The sequence below is a fragment of the Drosophila persimilis genome, unplaced genomic scaffold, assembly GCF_003286085.1.
Source record: "Drosophila persimilis strain 14011-0111.01,24,50 unplaced genomic scaffold, DperRS2 tig00000622-arrow-arrow-pilon, whole genome shotgun sequence".
Classification (NCBI taxonomy): Eukaryota; Metazoa; Arthropoda; class Insecta; order Diptera; family Drosophilidae; genus Drosophila; species Drosophila persimilis.
The window spans coordinates 491639-511751 of record NW_020825326.1 but is presented as its reverse complement, the minus strand read 5'-3'; the positions used below and the strand labels follow the sequence as shown (position 1 = coordinate 511751).

Genomic DNA, 20113 nt, shown 5'->3' with positions numbered 1-20113 from the left:
TTTCATAAAGTTAACGTTAGTTGTAAGGCGTATATACCGCTGCTAATTGCGTTTGTCTGTGTGCATTGCATTTAGAATATTGTTTTTTTTTTGTTGGTTTCTTTGTTTGCTGGTTTGTATGTTTTGCGGTTTCCTGTGTCATCTTCCTCGTTGTGGTAGGCCTAGGGAATAGGGCTTCCCCTTTATAATTGCAAAACGTTACCCGTAGTGCGAACAGTAAGAATCCCCGTTCTCACTCCTCTGCTTTATGCTGTTTTGTTGTAGCTGCTTGCTGTTTCACTGCTTGGTTGAGTAGATCTCCTGCCACCGCTGCCCCACGGCGTCCTCTGGCTCAACTGTACACGATTTGTATGCGATTTAGTTCGATTCTCAGTTTTTTAACGATTAAATTGTTGCTGTTGTTCCTGTTGCTGCTAGGGCTGCTACTGTTGAGGTTGCAGTTGCTGTTGCTGTCTTTATTTGTGGCGTTATTCTGATGCATTTTTTCTTCATCTTTTCTCCTACTTTTACGCTTTAAATTTGCATCTGTAATGGCAAAGGGAAAAAGAAAAGCACACACACACAACACATACACATGCACGAGAATGCAAAGGTAGCCAAACAGAACAACACGGGGGATCCACAGGTTGGAGGGAGAAACAGACAAAGAGAGTGGGAGATATAAAGAGAGAACGAGAAATAGAAGAAAGCAAAAAAAAGTAAGTTATAATCAAATAGTTCACTTGATTTTCGTTTGTTCTTCTTTTCTTTTGTCTCTGTGTCTCTAAAATCTGATTTTGATACAATTTCTTGTGTTCTTTTGTTTCACATGATTCTCGTTTGTTTTGGCTACCCACGGATCCAAGACCGGGACCAGGATTCGGGAGCGGAACCCGGAATGCAGGAATCCGGTACGCGGGAACAAGGTCCTGGCACTATGACCAGGACTAATGCAGAGGCTAAAACGGGACTTGGGTCCTATACAAAATATGAGGTTAGAACTGAATCTGATGCTGATAAGGCGCAGGGTGAAGATGCATGGACACCGGGGTTGGGTGGGGGTTGGACCAATGGGTAATGGATCTTGGCTAAAGCTAATGGATAAAACTGACGTGCGACTGTAGGGGATCAGATCGATTTTTGATCGGCTTATGTTAAGGCAGAAAAGCAGCAGAGGCAACGACGACGCAAGCAGCATGCAAATTCTCCTTATTCTCATCCTTCTCCATCTCATTCGTTCTCCTCTTTATCTTCATTTTCCTCTTTTTCTGCCCGTGCTTTCTTCTCTCAGCGTCAGCGGATCTTAGTCAAGTTACTTGGAGATCAGTCGTTCGTTATTGCTGTATATGGTGGTTATGATGTGGATTCTGGTGCTGTTGGCTATGATGATGGTGGTTATGCACAGGCGGCGAGCAGGAGGCGGACGTTGATGTGGCCACGCTAGTCTTCGCCTGTTGATGATGCTGCACCGAAGGCGGTGGCGGCTGCTGGAGACTGGCAAAGCTGGTGGGGGCCAGCAGGGCGCAAGTTCCGAAGGTGTGCTTGGGAATGGTCAGCGATTGTGGCAGAAATCCGTGTCCTGCCCCTACACCACTACCGCTGCTGCTGCTCACAATAGCCTGCCCCTGGCCCGGGCTTGAAGTTATCGGCTTCATGGCTCTGTATTTTCCAAGTACCTTTGAGCCACTACTCTGATAGTAATTGATGTAGGTTGCTTCCTCGCCTGGCCCGGTTCCTGCTCCTCCACGCCGTTCTCCTTTGGGGAAGTAGGGCGTGTTGGTAGTGGAGGTACAGGCAGAATAAAACGAGCCGCTGGTCGAAGATGTCGGCGACTGCGGTGTTTGGGCGGGTGCCACCAGCTTGGCCGTGGAGTCTATGCCCTCTGTTTGCACGTTGCCCGTGCCAGAGGACATGGGGATAACTGGCCCGACACCGCTACTGTTGTTGCTGGTTGTCATCTGGGAGGAGGCGTTGACCGTCATGCTGGTGCCGCTACTGGCGTACGATGCATTAAACGAGTCGTCGCTTGCACTCACTCCGCCGCTGCTACTGTTCAGATCATCCACTCCGGTGGCTTCTGCTCCACCTTCCGCTGCTCCGCATGCTCCTTCGCCCGTTGGTGGAATGTCAATGGTGTGGGACTCGTTGCCGAAGATTAAGCGGAGTCGCTTTTTCTGGGGTGTCACGTACATGCTGCTGGTACTCGAGCTGGGATCCGGGGACCGCCGCTGGCTACTGCAGCCTCGCTGTTTCTTCTTCTGTTTCTTTGAAAGCGGCTCGTAGTGGATGGTACTGGGTGGGGCCGCTTCGAGCGGCACCTGTGGCTGCTCTGCATCCTGTTCGGGCAGATCTTCTGCATTATCGTCCTCGTCGTCGTCGTCGTCGTCGTCTTCATCTTCATCTTCTTCTTCTTCGTCGTCGTCGTCATCGTCATCGTCGTCGTCGTCGTCGTCATCGTCGTCGTCGTCGTTGTCGTCCTTGTCGTCGTCCTCGTCGTCGTCGTCGTCGTCGTCGTCGTCGTCGTCGTCGTCGTCGTCGTCGTCGACGTCATCATCGTTGCCATGCTCCGAGATGCCTTCCATGCGTAGGATCTCATACTCAATGTCAATCCCCTCTGCTCCTGTCACATCGGCACTGCCCACCGCTCCACCCGATCCAAAACTAGCTCCAGTCACGCCTGCACTACGTCCTCCGATAGCTCCATTGTGCCGGGCCAGATGCCGCTCGTCGCTGAAGCTGGTGCCGAGCTCAATGACTTCATCCAGAATCGGAGAACGCTTCATCCGCAGAGTGAGCTTCAGCCGACGCTCGGGAGTCTTCAGAAGGGGCTCAATGCTGCTGCTGCTGTTGGACAGTCTGATGGATGCTTTTTCGCTGGCTACCCCTGTTGCTGCTCCTGCACTAGCTGGTTGCTGTCTTTTGCGCAAGCTGCCTGTTGCTGTTGGTCCTGCTCTTGTTCCTACTCCCAGTCCAAATCCTAATCCAACCTGTCCACCGAAAGCCTCGCAATGGATGTGCTGGGCTGCAGCCAATGCAGCGGCTCGACGACTACGTTTCTGCTTGGGGGGATCTTCTTCCGCCAATAGATGAGAAGGAGGATAAGCCTGTTGAGCCTGGTTAAAGGTGTCCAAAAGATTCTTCTTATGGGCGGGACTGTTGCTGCGACGCGTTGCCTTCTGCTGCTGAGACTGGTGTAAGGACTGCGCATCAACTGAGGACGTGGATGTGGGTATAGATGAGGCCTCACTTGGTGGTGGCTTCTTTGATTTAACACTATGTCTACCGCTAAGATTAGAATTATGATTAATTCTACTGCTATCAACACTATTATGATTATTACAATTTGTAATCGTGGTTGCTTTGTTGCTGCTGATGCTACTTGTGGATGTGGTTGTGGCTGTTGCTGCTGTTATATTACTACTATTATGGGCAGTGGCTAATCTCCCTAGGCCTAGAAGTCCTAGTCCTCCTGATGCCGGTGCCGATGCTGCTGCTGCTGCTGCTGCGGCAGCTCTTCCCGCACTATTCCGCGTCACGCGCCTCTCCTGCTGCTGCTCACCATCCATAAGGAAAACTTTTGTGGGCTGCTGATCCTCGCCTCCGCGCACTTTCATCCCTTGACGCTCACTCCGCTGATGGTCGGTGTCGCTGCTCTCGCTGTCCGTGATATATTTTCCAAATGACTTTTCCTTCTGTCCACCTCGATTTGTTTGCCGCTCGCTGCGCCGCAGTTGTCTCTGCTGTCTCTGGTGCAGCGCCGCAATGGCCATGGCCGGCTTGCATCGCGTCACCAGCACCACAGCGGACTTGGCAGACATTGGGATTGTCAATGGCAATGGTAGGGGCATTGAAGGGGCGTTGGCTGCCACCACCTCGTCCGTGGAGGCTGTGGATATGCTGCTGCTGGTGCTGTTTACTCGGATGGACTTTCGCAGGGAGTTTGAGCGACCGTTCAATTCCGTGCTGGAGGAGGTAATAGTTCCACCAGCGGCACATGCACCTTGCCCTACTCCTACTACTGCTCCAGTGCATGTAACCGGTAACACCCCTGGCTTCTGCATCGCCAGCTGCTGCACGGCGGCTGTGGCTTCGGCCCCGGTGCTGGCATGCTGTCCGTGGTTGTGATGGTGGTGAAGAAAGTGCTGATGATGATGGTGGTGGTGGTGGTGCTGCTGTTGCTGGTAGGCCGCATTGGCCATGATCATCTCAGCATCATACTTGGTCATACCCTTCTGACGCAGCTCCTTCATGGTCAGGGGCGAAACGACCAAATTTGGCAGCTTCTTCTCCATCAAGGATACGGCTGCGGCTGCTGCTGCAGATCCCGGAGGCACAGAGCCCGCCTCTTTGCCCGATCCACGACCTCCCACAGCCTGTCCGGCTGGCTGGGATATGGGGACTGCCATTGTGGCTACTCCATTGCTGGCGATGCTGCTATCGTTGGTGCTGGTGGAGTCGTTAGTGTTGCTGTTGCTATTCGAAGTGCTGTTGGTCGAGTTCGCGCGACTCTTGATGCGATTGATGCGGTTGTCGGTTTCGCGGAGACGGTAGCCGCCACCGTTGCCAGCACCGCCGTTGGTCAGCCCCAGGCCCGAGGTCAGACCTAGCACCAGGCCAGTGGCATCATCAAAATGTCTGTTGTGCTTGCCGGCAAAGGCTCCCATTCCACGTCTCTCGCACGTCTCGCACTCGCAATAGCGGTTGCTGTCCCCGAAGAAGTCCTCACCATAGAAGCAAGTGATCTCCTCGCCCACCTCGATGTCACGCAACACCTTGACGCAGGCCGTGTCGCGTCCGGTGGCAAGGAACTTGCAGTTAGCCCGACAATCGTGATTGATATACGCCGCCGGTCCCAGCCAGAGTTGGGCGCAGTTCTTTCTGCAGCTATACATTACAGAGAAGTCATTTTTGCCCGAGTGCAAGAGGGCCGCCTCCTCGGTCTCGCTTAGCTCGGCAATGCAGCCAACCAGGCACTCGATCTTTTCGTTTTTGGACCAGCGTTTGGTGGAGCTGATCTTGGCCCCGCGCTGCTCCTCCAGGGAGTACCGGTAGCATGCCTCAATGGCGAACCCACTGTCCTTGTCAAATACGCGCAAGTAGCGTACAATCTGCAATAGGAAGTGTGAAATCAGTTAGCGGGTTGGACGTCGGGATGATTGAGGGCATGGAAGGTCAACTTACGTGGTCGTGCAACCGCTTTGTGGCGATCTTGTTCTTGTTCTTCAGGTGGCGCGGTATCCAGGGGCCATCGTAGATTCGCTGTATGGCCACGTCATAGTTCTGGCCGTGGATGAAGTCATCTACGATCGCCTTCAAATGCTGCGTGTCAACCTTAAGAGGGCGGAAGCGTATATTCATCTTGTGGGTTTGAAAGCCAAGATGCGGATCCAGTATGAGCGATGTTGCCAGATCGTCGTTCTCCGAGAGTTCCCGCGGTGACATCCCAGTGGACTGTGATAGCCGACTAACGGCGCTGCCATTACAGCCATTGAGAGAACCTCCTCCACCTCCACTTCCGCCTCCACCCACTCCTGCTCCACCGCCCACTCCGTTTCCATTTGAGGATTGATGCTGCTGATGGTGGTGGTGGTTGTGTGACTGCTGCTGTTGGTAATGGGGATGGGGTTGATGGTGGTTCGTCGTCGTCGCTATCGTCGGTTGCTGCAGCTGATGGTGGCTGCTTGCTGTGGGTGGTGCTTGGGCGGCCGTTTGGCTTTTTTGGGACATTGACGACAAAAGAGCCGCCGCCTCGCTGCTAGCTAATGAAGACGTTGAGCTGGTGGTAGAGGTGGAGCCACTGCTTGTGCTGCTGGCGGCGCTGTTCCCGTTGCTGTTGGAGCTGCTGTTCGTAAATCTGCTGCCAGTTTCACCGCGCCGCGTGTGATTCGAGCCGACAACCATTCTGTGGGAGTCTGAGAAAAGAAACATACACACTCATTACATATTGCAGCCGGTACTAGTACACATCATCAGACGAAATAATCAATCGTTTCAAATTTGTAATTTCACACCCCAACAGCTGTTTTCAGATTCAAATTACCAACTGTTTTCTCTTTTTCTTTCGTATGGGCACCTTTGTGTAGCTCTACTCTACTCTTCATACTCATTTCCACAGAACGAAGCGAGATGGCAATAGTATTCGGAGATGTTTTACGTTACTATATTCTTCAAAAACACTATCGGAAACAGATACAGATGCCAGTGATGCAGGCTGATTTTGACTTCTGACTGATGTTTTTCAAATCAAATATTAAGTAAAATTATGTTTATTTAAAAAATTTGTATTTATAATTTTTGAATTCGCCTTGTAGAAATTGAAAATTAACAATGAAAAAATAGAAATAGAAATAGAAAAATTGTACTTTCGATGAACGATTCTAGTCTAGCAAGTCAAACGATAGAATATACATATGTACGATGGTGGTCTGATAAGTTCTTAGCCTACAAAACAAAAACGTCTGCAAAGTACCTCCGTGGCGGCGATGACCTCCCCATTCGACTCAAATTTCTGTCCGGCGAGTGACTTTTTCAAGTTTGGAAACAAAAAAGGTCACACAGGGCCAAATCTGGAGAATACGGTGGATGTGGCAGCAGTTCGTAGTGCAATTTGACCAATTTGGCCGTTGCGACGGTGGAGGTGTGAGCCAGTGCGTTGTTATGGTGGACATGAGGCCGATTTTTTTTGCAACTCGGCGTCGAATCGGCCCAATATTTCGGTATTGTAGAGTATTGTGTCGACTGCTCCTTGGTCTCGGGTGTGTAACAGTGGATTCATGTTTTGTCGACGGTCACGAAACGATGCTAACTCCTTCGGATTCTGAAGTGGTCTCATGGTTGCGTTTCATGTAGGATATGACCCACGCGTTCTTTTGAGATGGCTACTGCGATCTGCCTATACGAGATCGTAGATTTTTGTTACGTTGTCCTCCGTGGTAGCCATTTTCGGGGCACCTGGGCGAGGCTCATCATCGCTAAACCAATTTTTGACGGTTGACTACGAGCCCGATTCGGCTGAAATTTCGACTGTAGCCGTCTAAAAGAATGAACTGAACGATAGCAAACCTCGTTTGCGATACAGGCTCCATCGGGCGGTGAGGCAAGTACTTATCAGACCACCCTCGTATGTATACCTTTCGCTCGTACTGCATGCTTTTTACAAAAAGTTTTTATTGATAGTCTCTCCCAGCTACCAGTAAATTCAAGACAAGTCAAGCCATCACAAACAAATGTCAACACAATTCTCTGCACAAAGAAAAAAAAAACGTTGAGTTGCTGCGGACACCGCAGCTCTACAGTTATACCCGATACTAAGTCAGTATGGCTCTCCTCCGGCAGACGCCGCTAATATTAAACGAAACGATAAAGAGTGCGTGCGAGAGAGACAGAAAATCAGTCTGAGCGTGACGTCGGGCGCTGCGTAGCCACTGCAAATTGATTTGTTCCTTTTGGCTATAAAAACGATCTGATCTGATCCAGATTCAGCAATCTGATAGATATGGTCATTATCTATGATTCTGCGTTTTTAGTTTTCTCGAATCTGCAATATTGTGGATGCAACATATTTTCGTCCTTTGTGGGGGCGGAAGGGGGTGTGGCGAAATTTTGAGATACACGTTTTATAGTGAGATCTAACAGGAGTGCGGATACCAAATTTGGTTACTCTAGCCTTAATAGTCTCTGAGATTTTTGAATATCCCCAGATTTTCGTCCTTTGCGGGGGCGGAAGTGGGCGGGGCGAAGTTTTGAAATATTTTTGTAGCAGTGACATACCACAGAAGTCTGGATCCAAAACATCGTTGCTCTAGCTCTTATAGTCTTTGAGCATTAGGCGCTGAAGGGGACGGACAGACGGACAGACAGACATGGCTCAATCGACTCGGCTATTGATGCTGATCAAGAATATATATACTTTATGGGGTCGGAAACGATTCCTTCTGGACGTTACACACATCCACTTTCATCACAAATCTAATATACCCCAATACTCATTTTGAGTATTGGGTATAAAAACAGAGGTAGGTTCCGAAATGGAAGAACATCGTTTGCCAAATTTAAAAAGCATTGATGTATCGATAGTGCCATCGATACTAAAAATCTAAAAAGAAAAAAAATGGAAATGAAAATGAAAAACCGATATAGCCTAAAAGAGCCTACAGAAAACAGAGTTTGATTCAATTGAATTCGACTTATAAACGAAGGAAGCAGGACAAAGGGAGATAGAGCGGAGGAGTGAGGTGCATATTAGATGTTACATGGGGTCGACGACAGACAACGCTCTCTCGAGCCAAACCCGCACTCACACACGTGCGGAAAAAATCAATTAACTCGGGAAGCAAAGGGTTAAAAAAAAGCCGTAGCGACCAACCAAATGGGACACAAAAATATTCTGATATTCAACACATCCTTTTTCCGAATATATAATTACAGAGCCGACGCATTGAAACTAATTTGATTATCAATTTACATGTCCGACTATTTGGTTTTTGGATTTCAAATTATTTTTGCTAGAAGCTGCACGTCGTGGCGGTGTTCCATTAATATAGCGCTGACTGGCGATATCCGTTGATATGCAAATTATCACTATCAGTCGCTGGACGGCGAGAGCAAGTAGTCCTTTATGCCGATTTTCCTACATACATAAATACACATAATCAAAGCTCGTTTACTTTTGGAACTGGAAAAAATTGCAAATTGCGGACGGCTAGGCTAACGTTCTCAGCTGTTTTATACAAACATATATGTATGTATATTATGCGTTCCTGTTGTGTTCGCGATTTCCGAGTAATCCAGAGGGAGAAGAGAGCAGCATATGCGCAGTGAGAATAAGTGAGGCCTAACTGCATGAGAAATTAGTAAAGTTTGTGACAACTTTATTTATCCTAGATCTTCACTTTTTACGTTCGTATTCCACTACACGTCAAGTTATGGCAGTAAAACAAGAGCTCATGGTAAAATCATACAGTTTGAGCGAGAAATAAATTCTTTATTTTAGATTTGTAGTCTATCTGCTGACAGCGGAGTGGCAGTGAAAAGGTAGATTCATATTTTTAAACAAAAAGTTGGGGCTGGTATTAATCAGCTGAGCGTGCTGGAAAACATTATTTTTGGTAAAAAATAGTGTCATAGCTTTTCGACTGATAGCACTGTGCAGACGTATTATATTTTCTATGTAAGTCTTTCAGTATGTAGTGAAGTGTAGTGGAATACGGCCATTGGTATACTGATAATTTTGACGGTAGCTCTGCCAAAAACGTCTTTTTCTCAGGGGAATTGGAAGCTCGAAAAAAAGGCGGAATGTCAACATAGAACTATAGGTGCTATCGAAATAAAAAAAATTTAGGTATATCCATCATTTAGCTGTTTAATAGCTATGAAAAATGTTACAAAAGTTTGAAGGGAAACATTTTTAAAAGCCTTGCAAACCCTAGGCGAACATTTGCTTTTCAGAGCTTGCTTTGTTACATGGGAACGAAAAATGGCGGCGCCTATTACACAGGAACGGAATACACACGTACAAACGCACACATTAACAAACAAGCAAACATATACATACAAAATGTTTATAATTCTTTTCTTTTTAATTTTCAGTTTTTGTAAACATTACCTTAAATGAATTATTCAGAAAGGCGCTACTGGCTGATGCTTTGCTTCTCTCCACTCTTTTGTCTTCGGGGCCGTTCCTGATGCTTTGTCTGTCGTTCTGCTACCTTCCAATGTGTTTTTCTTTTTGTTGCGTCGTCGGCAGAGACATGCACACACACTTGGACAGTTCACCTACAGGGCTCGTTTTCGGTTGTTGCTGGATGTTCGTCTGGGTTTGCATCAAAAAAATATATCACAGTGGGCCGGAATAGAAGCCGTTGGTAGGTTCTCTTGGTCTTACGGATACGGCGGAGCCCTCGGATTCGCTGCTGGTGGAGGCTCTGCTATGACAAATCATTTTCACGTCTTTGTTCCCAAAAAACATTTAATCGCCGCCGTCCATGCCTCGCTCACTTGCTCCCATCCACTTCCACTTCCAGCCGCTTGATCAATCTTTCCTTCCGTTTCGCCTGACAGTTCTGCTCCCCCTCCACGAATGCGAATGGAGACGCACTCCGACACTCTACTAGAAGCTGCAGCAACCACACTTATGTGTACACGACGCATACACACGAACATGCAGATACATATATTCCTTCGCAACGACGACGTCGACGAGCGTGCGTATGTATGTATGCCTTTTTTCTAGCACTCTGCTTTTGCCTCATTAACTTTTATTTCTTGTATCGCGCTTACCGATATCGACGTATCATTTTCCTAGCGCGCATGTGAGCATGTATCGTTCTAAAAGATGGTTTAAGTAATGGCTTAAAATCAATTTACAAAAGGAGTTCGGTCTCGGACGGAGATTTCTTTTCCGCGTTATATATTTCCGCAATATTCCGAATCAGTTTTTTTTTCGCCACCCAAGTTAGGGATAGGGATGACAGAAGCAACGATACCTAATCTAGGTATATCGACCAAGGGGTTCTGTGTCCCTTTAACGATAGTTTTAGCTCATCAGAGCCATCACTAAGTATAGCCGTTTCTCCGAAGTACTAAAAGAGTGTGACCACAAAACATCACATACTCTATTCTGTTCGGATCAGTATGGCCGTTCACAGTACTTTTTGGTATATTTTGATCGATTTTTTTTTGCAATAATTCCAGTCAGGGTGACCGTTTACGGTATTTTTTAGGTCTAAATTGAACCGACGGTATATTTACGGTATATCGGTATATATTGGAATATTTAGTTAATTTCATCAATCTATTAGATTTAATTTTTAAAGGTATATAGAAATACAATAAAAGCAACTTTTAAGAATAAGCCAGTCAAGTATTCAATTGATTCCCTGATCGGATACAATTATGTGGGAATGGCTAAATGTTCTATATAGCTAGTAATATTCCACGGAATATTAAAAACGACGAACATGTAAAACAGAACTTGAATTTGTCTATAAATTTACAGTATATTGTTTAAATGAGACGGTATATTTTGGTATATTTAACGATAAATCCGCGGTAACACTGATTCCAGTCATTTATCTGCGACGCTTCTAAAAACTGAAAATTTTGCCTGCAAAAATTCTATAACACCTCTTGCAGCATTTAACTAAAGAAAATACGTAAAGGTGAGCTTTCAACCAATAAAAAGGATAAAAAACCGAAATATCAGCACTTTAAAACGCTTGTGTAGAGCGAAAAAATATGCACATATAGGAGCACTCGTAAATGTACATATATGTGTCTTTCTACTTATATGCATTTCATCGACGCGTACCTGCATATGTGTGGATTCTTGCGTGTTTTTCTAGAAAATGTGTTTTGTGTTTTCTATATTCATATATTTCCCACGATTTTCCTATTTCTAGGGAGAAAATATCCAAAATGCCCAATATTAAACTGCAGTCCTCGGACGAGGAAATCTTCGATACCGACATCCAGATCGCGAAGTGCTCTGGAACTATCAAGACAATGCTTGAGGATTGTGGAATGGAGGATGATGAGAATGCTATTGTCCCTCTGCCGAATGTGAATTCTACCATTTTGCGTAAAGTTCTGACCTGGGCCCACTACCATAAGGATGATCCTCAGCCCACTGAAGATGACGAGAGCAAGGAAAAGCGCACCGACGACATCATCTCGTGGGACGCCGATTTCCTCAAAGTAGACCAGGGCACACTCTTCGAGCTAATCCTGGCCGCCAATTACCTAGATATCAAGGGTTTGCTCGAGCTGACTTGCAAGACCGTGGCAAACATGATTAAGGGAAAGACTCCAGAGGAGATACGTAAGACTTTTAACATTAAGAAGGACTTCACTCCCGCCGAAGAGGAGCAGGTGCGCAAGGAGAATGAGTGGTGCGAGGAGAAGTGAGAAGGCGTAAATGGGAAGCGGTTGACCATCAAGCCGCCTTCAGCTGCTGGCTGATTACACAATAATTTAATAATTTTCATTTATTTGATTTATTAACCCTATTCTGCGGTTACTTTGTCATACACTAATTAAAATATGCGAAATTATGTACCCTATGCGTAAGAAAAATAGCTTCACATGAATAAATTTAACCAATCTAAAAAAATTTGTGTTTTATCGTAGTCCAGTGCTAGTGTCCCTCGAAAACTTAGTGCGTCGTGGGCACTGCCATCGCAGTATGGGACTTGGCTGCACTTGTCTTACCAGAAGACCTGATGAATGTCGTTTGCAGACACTATGCTCAAAGATTATAGGGGTATATTAGTTTGTGGTGGAAGTGGATTTGTGTAACACCCAAAAGGGAGCGTTTCCGACCCCATAAAGTATATATATTTTGTATCAGCATCAATATCAATATAACTATATCTGGTCATGTCCTAATCCATGGCTTATGCCACGCGCCCTTCCTCTATTTAAATTTACTGCATCATGTTTCGATATATCCAAGCTTTAACATCTAATAATCAACAATCTCATCTTTCGCTAAATCTATACTTTAACTTTACTGCGTTTAGATAAATACATATGTAGTAAATACAAGAAAAATTACCACTAACCAAAAACACCAAAACGTTTTGCAAAATCTAGATAAATCAATAAATTATAACTCTTCGTGTAAATATGTATATGATTGTGTTGAGACGATGACGGGGATACTCTTACTCATGCGGGAATGATGTTATATGCATGTGTGGAGGTAAATATATATATGTATATATATGAACAAGGCTTTAAGTTAACTACCGAGACAAACCTATCAAGGGCTAGACTGTTCAATATTGAATGAGGCATGCTCCAAAAACAGGTAAGTTTACATTTCCACAAATACACCATACAACTCGAAGAGCTCGTGTGCTCCCCGTGTCACCCCCTAAGGGTTAAGCCTATGCGACCGATCAGCTGTTGGCAGTTAGTTCTGTAGGGAAATCACCAACATTTAAGTTACTTAAATCACTAATGAATGCAACAAAACAATAAAGGACGACACGAGAAACAACATAACATTAAATGTGGAAGGTGATTTGCAAGTAAATTGTTTTTTTTGTATGTTTAAATTTACGCGACGCGGGCGGATCGCTGGCCGTGGCTGGTCAGCCCTAAATCTATACACATATATATGTACATATGTATGTATGTTGGTGCGTGGCGGTTTTAACCGGGTGTATACGTGTGTATGCATGTGTAGCGTTCCGGGCTCTGACGGGGTTCATGAGACCATAAGGTGCTGCAACGACAACGCGATCCGGCAAGAATCGCCCTGGCACCAGCGCCGTCCTCTTGCCCACCGTTTCACGTCCCGCGCTTTTTGGCTCACACCCACGCAATTGGAACGAACTCACACGGAGAGGTTCACGTTGGACAGTCTTCAATGTAGTCGACACTCTCACGAACTTCAGTGTTCCTCGCCAGGAAACCTTCTGGCCAGAATCTGTGGGCTGTATTGCGGGCCGGCTATGAGCAAAATTTACTGCATTAAATCCTATTTGGCTGGCCCGCCTTCCTTTTTATACCCGATACTCAAAATGAGTATTGGGGTATATTAGATTTGTGGTAAAAGTGGATGTGTGTAACGTCCAGAAGGAATCGTTTCCGACCCCATAAAGTATATATATTCTTGATCAGCATCAATAGCCGAGTCGATTGAGCCATGTCTGTCTGTCCGTCCGTCCGTCTGTCCGTCTGTCCGTCCGTCCGTCTGTCCATCTGTCCGTCCCCTTCAGCGCCTAATGCTCAAAGACTATAAGAGCTAGAGCAACGATGTTTTGGATCCAGACTTCTGTGATATGTCACTGCTACAAAAATATTTCAAAACTTTGCCCCGCCCACTTCCGCCCCCACAAAGGGCGAAAATCTGTGGCATCCACAATTTTAAAGATAAGATAAAACCAAAAACGCAGAATCGTAGAGAATGACCATATCTTATAGACTGCAGAATCTGAATTGGATCGTATTATTATTATAGCCAGCATCAAGAAAACAATTTCATTTTTTCTCGCCCTGTCTCTCTCTAACACACACGTAGCATAGGCGGCTTTGCTTAGAGTAAAACATTAGCGCCTAGATCTCAGAGACTATAAAAGCTAGAGCAACCAAATTTGGTATCCACACTCCTAATATATCGGACCGAGACGAGTTTGTTTCAAAATTTCGCCACACCCCCTTCCGCCCCCGCAAAGAATGCAAATCTGGGGATATTCACAAATCTCAGAGACTATTAAAGCTGGAGTAACCAAATTTGGTATCCGCACTTCTGTTAGATCTCACTATAAAACGTATATCTCAAAATTTCGCCCCACCCCCTTCCGCCCACACAAAGGACGAAAATCTGTTGCATCCACAATATTGCAGATTTGAGAAAACTAAAAACGCAGAATCATAGATAACGACCATATCTATCAGATTGCTGAATCTGGATTAGATCAGATTATTTTTATAGCGAAAGGAAACAAATCAATTTGCACTGGCTACGCAGCGCCCGACGTCACGCTCAGACTGATTTTCTGTCTCTCTCGCACGCACTCTTTGTCGTGTCGATTAATATAAGCGGCGTCTGCCGGAGGAGAGCCATACTGACTTAGTATCGGGTATAACTGTAGAGTTGCGGTGTCCGCAGCAACTCACAACGTTCCCCCTCGTTCTTTCTTGTACTTACTTCCAAATTTCGGCTTTAACTATCAAAATCCACGTGGACTCAGCGACGTTACCCTTACGTCCACGCTCTACGATTTCTATAATTCACTCTACGTTTTCTAATAATTTTCACGTCTATTTATCTTTTTACCCTTACTAATACATATCTAATAGCTAATCTTATCCTATTCCTTATATCCCCAGTAACGGATCCCAGCTCCCCCCGATATCACCATACACCATCAAGCCCCCCTGGAATTCCGATAGATGGCGCGTCGCTCTCAGACGTGGGCCAACTATCGCTGAGGTGGGACTGGAACACCACCACGAGTATGTCGTCAGTCCTAGGAGGGACAACATACGCGTGGGCATGACCACCGTGTTAAGGACAGGATTAAGGCCCTACATTCTTCTGCCGCGCCCAACGTAGGCCACACCCACACCTCACTACAGTCTCCGGTCTTTGGTGTGGTACACTCCTATGGGACGGCCGTTAAGGACCTCCAAAGCATACGCGCTCTCTTCTACTGGCTGATCTCGGATATTTGCCCAAAAAATCAAGATACAGTTTTTGGAACGGGCGCTCGGTGACCACCTCTTGCCCCATCCCGACCTGCATCCGATTATTCTGTGCTTTCGACTCCTTGCACACGGTACACCGTCGGATATAATCCCGCACCTCTAATGCCATGTTCGGCCAGTAAAACTGCCTGCGCAATAAATGCAAGGGTTTCGCGATTCCACCGTGCGCTGTCTTTTCATCCAAATGTGCTTTGTCTATCAACTCGGAACCCACAATTTCAGACGGATCCCTCCAGCTGATCGTCGAATCGCTCAAAGCGTATGCGCTTGAATATCATGCCACCAACAATCTGGAGGTCTGGTAAGCGTTCTCGGTACTCTGTAATTTCTTTCCTTAACTCCTGATATTCCTCAGATTCAAACTCCATCGTTTCGAAACCCAGGATACTACTTGGATCCACTTCCATCCTTCAATACTCCGCGACAATGTATTGTTCACTCCTTTCCGGTGTTCTATGCCGAAATCGAAGGCCTGCAGCTGAAGGGACTAACGAGCTAAGAGACTATCCAGATTTTTCATGGTCATGAGCCATTTAAGACTGGCGTGGTCAATAATAACTGTAAACGGCATCAGCTCTACGTAAGGACGGAACTTTAGGATCGGCATGAGAGCTGCCAGACACTCCTTCTCTTTCACCGAGTATTTTTTTTGCTGGCAATTTAGTTTAGCAGAGAAAAATGCGATAGGCCGCTTGCTCTGCTTGTCATCCCGTTGGAAGAGTACGGCTACCCCATAATGTGAGGCGTCACACTGTGAGTTGAGTGGCTCGTTTTGCCTCTTCCGTCAATCTAAATTTCCCTTTTCCCGACTTTTTCAGGGCGTCTGTAAGCGGAAGGGCTATCTCAGCATAGTTCTTCATAAAGCGCCGATACCAGCCCGCAGTTCCCAGGAAGTTATGCAATTCTCGGACAGATCGCGGCTCGGGAATGCGATCAGGATCCATCTTCACAGGAGATTAACAAAAGTGAGATTTACTCAGCCCTATCGTTAGGTTCGCTTATCGTAGGCGCTCGGCAACCTGTCGCAGAATCTTCACGTGCGTTTCGAAGTCCTCGGCTATAATCAACAAGTCGTCTAGATACGCATAGACGTTTGAACGCAACTCTACCGGAATGACCTTGTCGACCAGTCCACATAGGCGTTGTGCAGCGTTGCAGAGGCCAAAGGGCATCATACGGAACTGGTAAAGAGGCCGTCCCGGCACCGTGAACGCCGTATATGCTCGACTCTGCTCGTCTAGCTCGATTTGCCAAAAAGCGAGTTTTTAATCGACGCTGGAGATGTATATCGTCTGATCGAGACAAAATCCCCTCGATTCTAGGCACCCACTGCCTTGATGCGTCCTTGATGGTTACGTTGTTGAGCTTTCGGGCATCGAGACAGAAAACATTTTTGCCGGCCTTCGCACCACTGTACTTGATGACTTGTTGATGACCAACATTTTGTACACCTCCCCACACACCACTTCTTGCAGGTTCAGCCGTCTCCACTAACTGAATTTTATGAGTCTCTCTCGACGTCCTCTCCAGGCCTACAGCTTTGAAAGTCAGAACTCTACCTTCACGTGATCCAAGGCTGCCTTCTGCTCTTCCGACAACTCCAATTCTTTCTGCACTATCTCCTTCTCTGGGCCTTCCACATAGTGAGCGACTTGATCAGCCAGCACTTCTTTCACTAATCTGTGGGATGCCCCTACTGGACCTTCTCCCATCACCTCAGGAGCCAATGAGAATACCCTCCAAAAGTCTACCCCCAAGTAAATTTCCTGTTCCAAGAAAGGGCATACCAAAAACGTTAATCTTTTTCCCTCTCCCTTGTATTCCACCGGTAATTCAACTTGGCCACTTGGATTGCGCGATCTTCCCCATTCGTTACCTTTACTATAGAAGAATAGCGCCGAGTCTCTACGCCCAGCTTCTCCAGGAATTCCTGACCATTTGGCCCTAGAATGCTGTGTGTAGCGCCTGAATCCAAAATGCCTCGCACGGACTCGCCCATCATAGAGATTTCTGCGAAAACTCTCGGGTCTTTCTTGCAACAGCGTTTTACTGAAGCAATCACCTACCTCCTCATAGTTCGCCTTTGCTTAGACCGGGATCTCGCCTTTTTCATCCGCACCGACAGTGCTCGCATACTATCCACTCGTAGTTCAGAAAATATTATATTTCGGGTTTCTAAATAATTTCTTAACCGCTCTTCATATGATAAGTTATTTAATCTAGCATGCAAATAACGTCTATCTAATTCATTTTTCTTCTCTTCTACTTTCTCTGCGCAGGCCCCCTCTGTGAGCGTTATTCGCCTGCTTGGATCGCACTCCTCTTCGCGTTTCCCGCGCAATTCTGGCAGGTCGGGCAATATACATCGGGCTTTCCACACCGGTAGCAAAAAATTCGCCTCTCCGATGCCATACAGTCTCTAAAGCCATGATTGGTCTGCCCGCAGTTCCAGAAAATCAACTTTTACGGAACACGCCGTGTCACTTGCGCTTTCTTAATGACCTCGACCTCTTCATCGCTAATCGACCGATCCTGTACGACCTCGCGGACGTTCGCATTTGCCCCACGGCCATAGCTGGTGGCTTTGGGTGCTCCTCACCACGAAGATCTAGCCTTCCTCTTCAGGTGTGCCTCTATTTCCACGCATTCATCCCGCAGTTGGTCTAAGGAATAAACCCGTAAGCCGTAAACGAAACTCGCTATCTCATCTGTGAGTGCCTTTTTGACTATTTTTACCATCTCCTTTTCAGGTGGTGCCGTCTCCAACCTCGAGGCGAGCTTCCTCATGATATGGAAAAAGTCTTCCACACTCTCGTTTGACCGCTGCATTCTTTCCCGCAGCTCTCTCATATGGTCGAACTCGGACGCCGAGCTTCGGAAACGTGCAATTAGGTCGTCCCTAAGATCCTGCCAAACACCACCGCCATGATCGCGAATGTACTGCCAGTACCATTCCCGCGCGTTTCCTGTAACCTGGTGATAGAATCCCTTGAGAACCTCATTCCACGGGCAGCGACATTGGGATTGTAGGAATTCAATTCGGAACAAAAAATCCTCGACCGTCATTTTGTTGTCTCGGCCCCACCGTGGCCAAGGTCTATAACCCGGCGGGTTTGAATGCGGATCTTCTCGAGGAATTTCACCAGCTCTCCTTCTCTCGCCACGACCCTGACCTGAGTGTCTACATACTATCGGGTTTCGCCAATCTCGCGCTTGATTCTCAGCTCGTTTATGCTGCTCACTGGATGCGGTCGTCCCTACTCCTGAAGACGGTTCCGGACCAATACCACCTCACCCCAAGCGAGCCAAAAATGGCCATTCTTCCTGGCCTGGACAGCTCCAAGTTCCTCCCGACCTTGATCGAATATCGCCCCGGACGCTTCTCCTATCGGGTCCACTGTTTCGTTTACGCGTGATCGCGTATGATACGGTCGACTACCCCCTTCTTGGGGCATCTGCACTGAGCAACACCAATACTACAACAAAAAACGAGGGGGAACGTTGTGAGTTGCTGCGGACACCGCAACTCTACATTTATACCCGATACTAAGTCAGTATGGCTCTCCTTCGGCAGACGCCGCTAATATTAAACGACACGACAAAGAGTGCGAGAGAGACAGAAAATCAGTCTGAGCGTGACGTCGGGCGCTGCGTAGCCACTGCAAATTGATTTCTTGCTTTTGGCTACAAAAATTATCCGATCTGATCCAGATTCATCAACCGGATAGATATGGTCATTCTCTATGATTCTGCGTTTTTAGTTTTCTCAAATCTGCAATATTGTGGATGCAACAGATTTTCGTCTTTTGTGTGGGCGGAAGGGGGTGGGGAGAAATTTTGAGATATACGTTGTATAGTGAGATCTAACAGAAGTGCGGATACCAAATTTGGTTACTCTAGCCTTAATAGTCTCTGAGATTAATGAATATCCCCAGATTTTCATCCTTTGCGGGGGCGGAAGGGGGTGTGGCGAAATTTTGACACAAAATAGTCAAGGTCCGATATTACAGGAGTGTGGATACCAAATTTGGTTGCTCTGGCTCTTACAGGTTCTGAGATCCTTGAACTCATATTTTACAATTGGCAAAACCGACCATGAAACCTGTGTGTAAGAGAGAGAGACAGAGCGAGAAAGAATGAAATTGTTTTTATACCCGATACTCAAAATGAGTATTGGGGTATATTAGATTTGTGGTAAAAGTGGATGTGTGTAACGTCCAGAAGGAATCGTTTCCGACCCTATAAAGTATATATATTCTTGATCAGCATCAATAGCCGAGTCGATTGAGCCCTGTCTGTCTGTCCGTCTGTCCGTCCGTCCGTCTGTCCGTCTGTCCGTCTGTCCGTCCCCTTCAGCGCCTAATGCTCAAAGACTATAAGAGCTAGAGCAACGATGTTTTGGATCCAGACTTCTGTGATATGTCACTGCTCCAAAAATATTTCAAAACTTTGCCCCGCCCACTTCCGCCCCCACAAAGGGCGAAAATCTGTGGCATCCACAATTTCGACGATACGAGAAAACTAAAAACGCAGAATCGTAGAAGATGACTATATCTTCTAGAGTGCAAAATCTGAACCAGATCGTATAATTATTACAGCCAGAATCACGAAAACAATTTCACTCTTTCTCGCTCTGTCTCACTCTAACACACAGGTTTCATGGTCGGTTTTGCCAATTGCAAAATATGAGTTCAAGGATCTCAGAACCTATAAAAGCCAGAGCAACCAAATTTGGTATCCACACTCCTGTGATATCGGACCTTGACCGTTTCCTGTCCAAATTTCGCCACACCCCCTTCCGCCCCCGCAAAGGACGAAAATCTGAGGCAACCACAAATCTCAGAGACTATTAAGGCTAGAGTAACCAAATTTGGTGCACACACTCCTTTAAGATGTCACTATAAAACGTATATCTCAG

At 46.5% G+C, this 20113-nt stretch overlaps 2 protein-coding genes across 2 annotated transcripts; one reads left to right on the top strand and one right to left on the bottom strand.

The window, feature by feature from the left end:
- Window positions 1-456: 456 nt before the first annotated feature.
- LOC6600100 (histone-lysine N-methyltransferase Suv4-20) lies at window positions 457-10431 on the bottom strand. The gene is made up of 4 exons (XM_026990907.1): window positions 9584-10431; window positions 5161-5891; window positions 2475-5087; window positions 457-2393 (listed from the first exon to the last, which is right to left on the bottom strand). Exons 2-4 carry the CDS (start codon window positions 5878-5880, stop codon window positions 1314-1316), a joined length of 4413 nt encoding a protein of 1470 aa, XP_026846708.1. The 5' UTR covers window positions 5881-5891; window positions 9584-10431; the 3' UTR covers window positions 457-1313.
- A 663-nt stretch (window positions 10432-11094) lies between these two features.
- LOC6600099 (S-phase kinase-associated protein 1) lies at window positions 11095-12088 on the top strand. Its single transcript, XM_002025167.2, has 2 exons — window positions 11095-11138; window positions 11379-12088. The coding sequence occupies exon 2, from the start codon at window positions 11395-11397 to the stop codon at window positions 11881-11883; it is 489 nt and encodes a 162-aa protein (XP_002025203.1). The 5' UTR covers window positions 11095-11138; window positions 11379-11394; the 3' UTR covers window positions 11884-12088.
- The last annotated feature ends 8025 nt before the right edge of the window (window positions 12089-20113 follow it).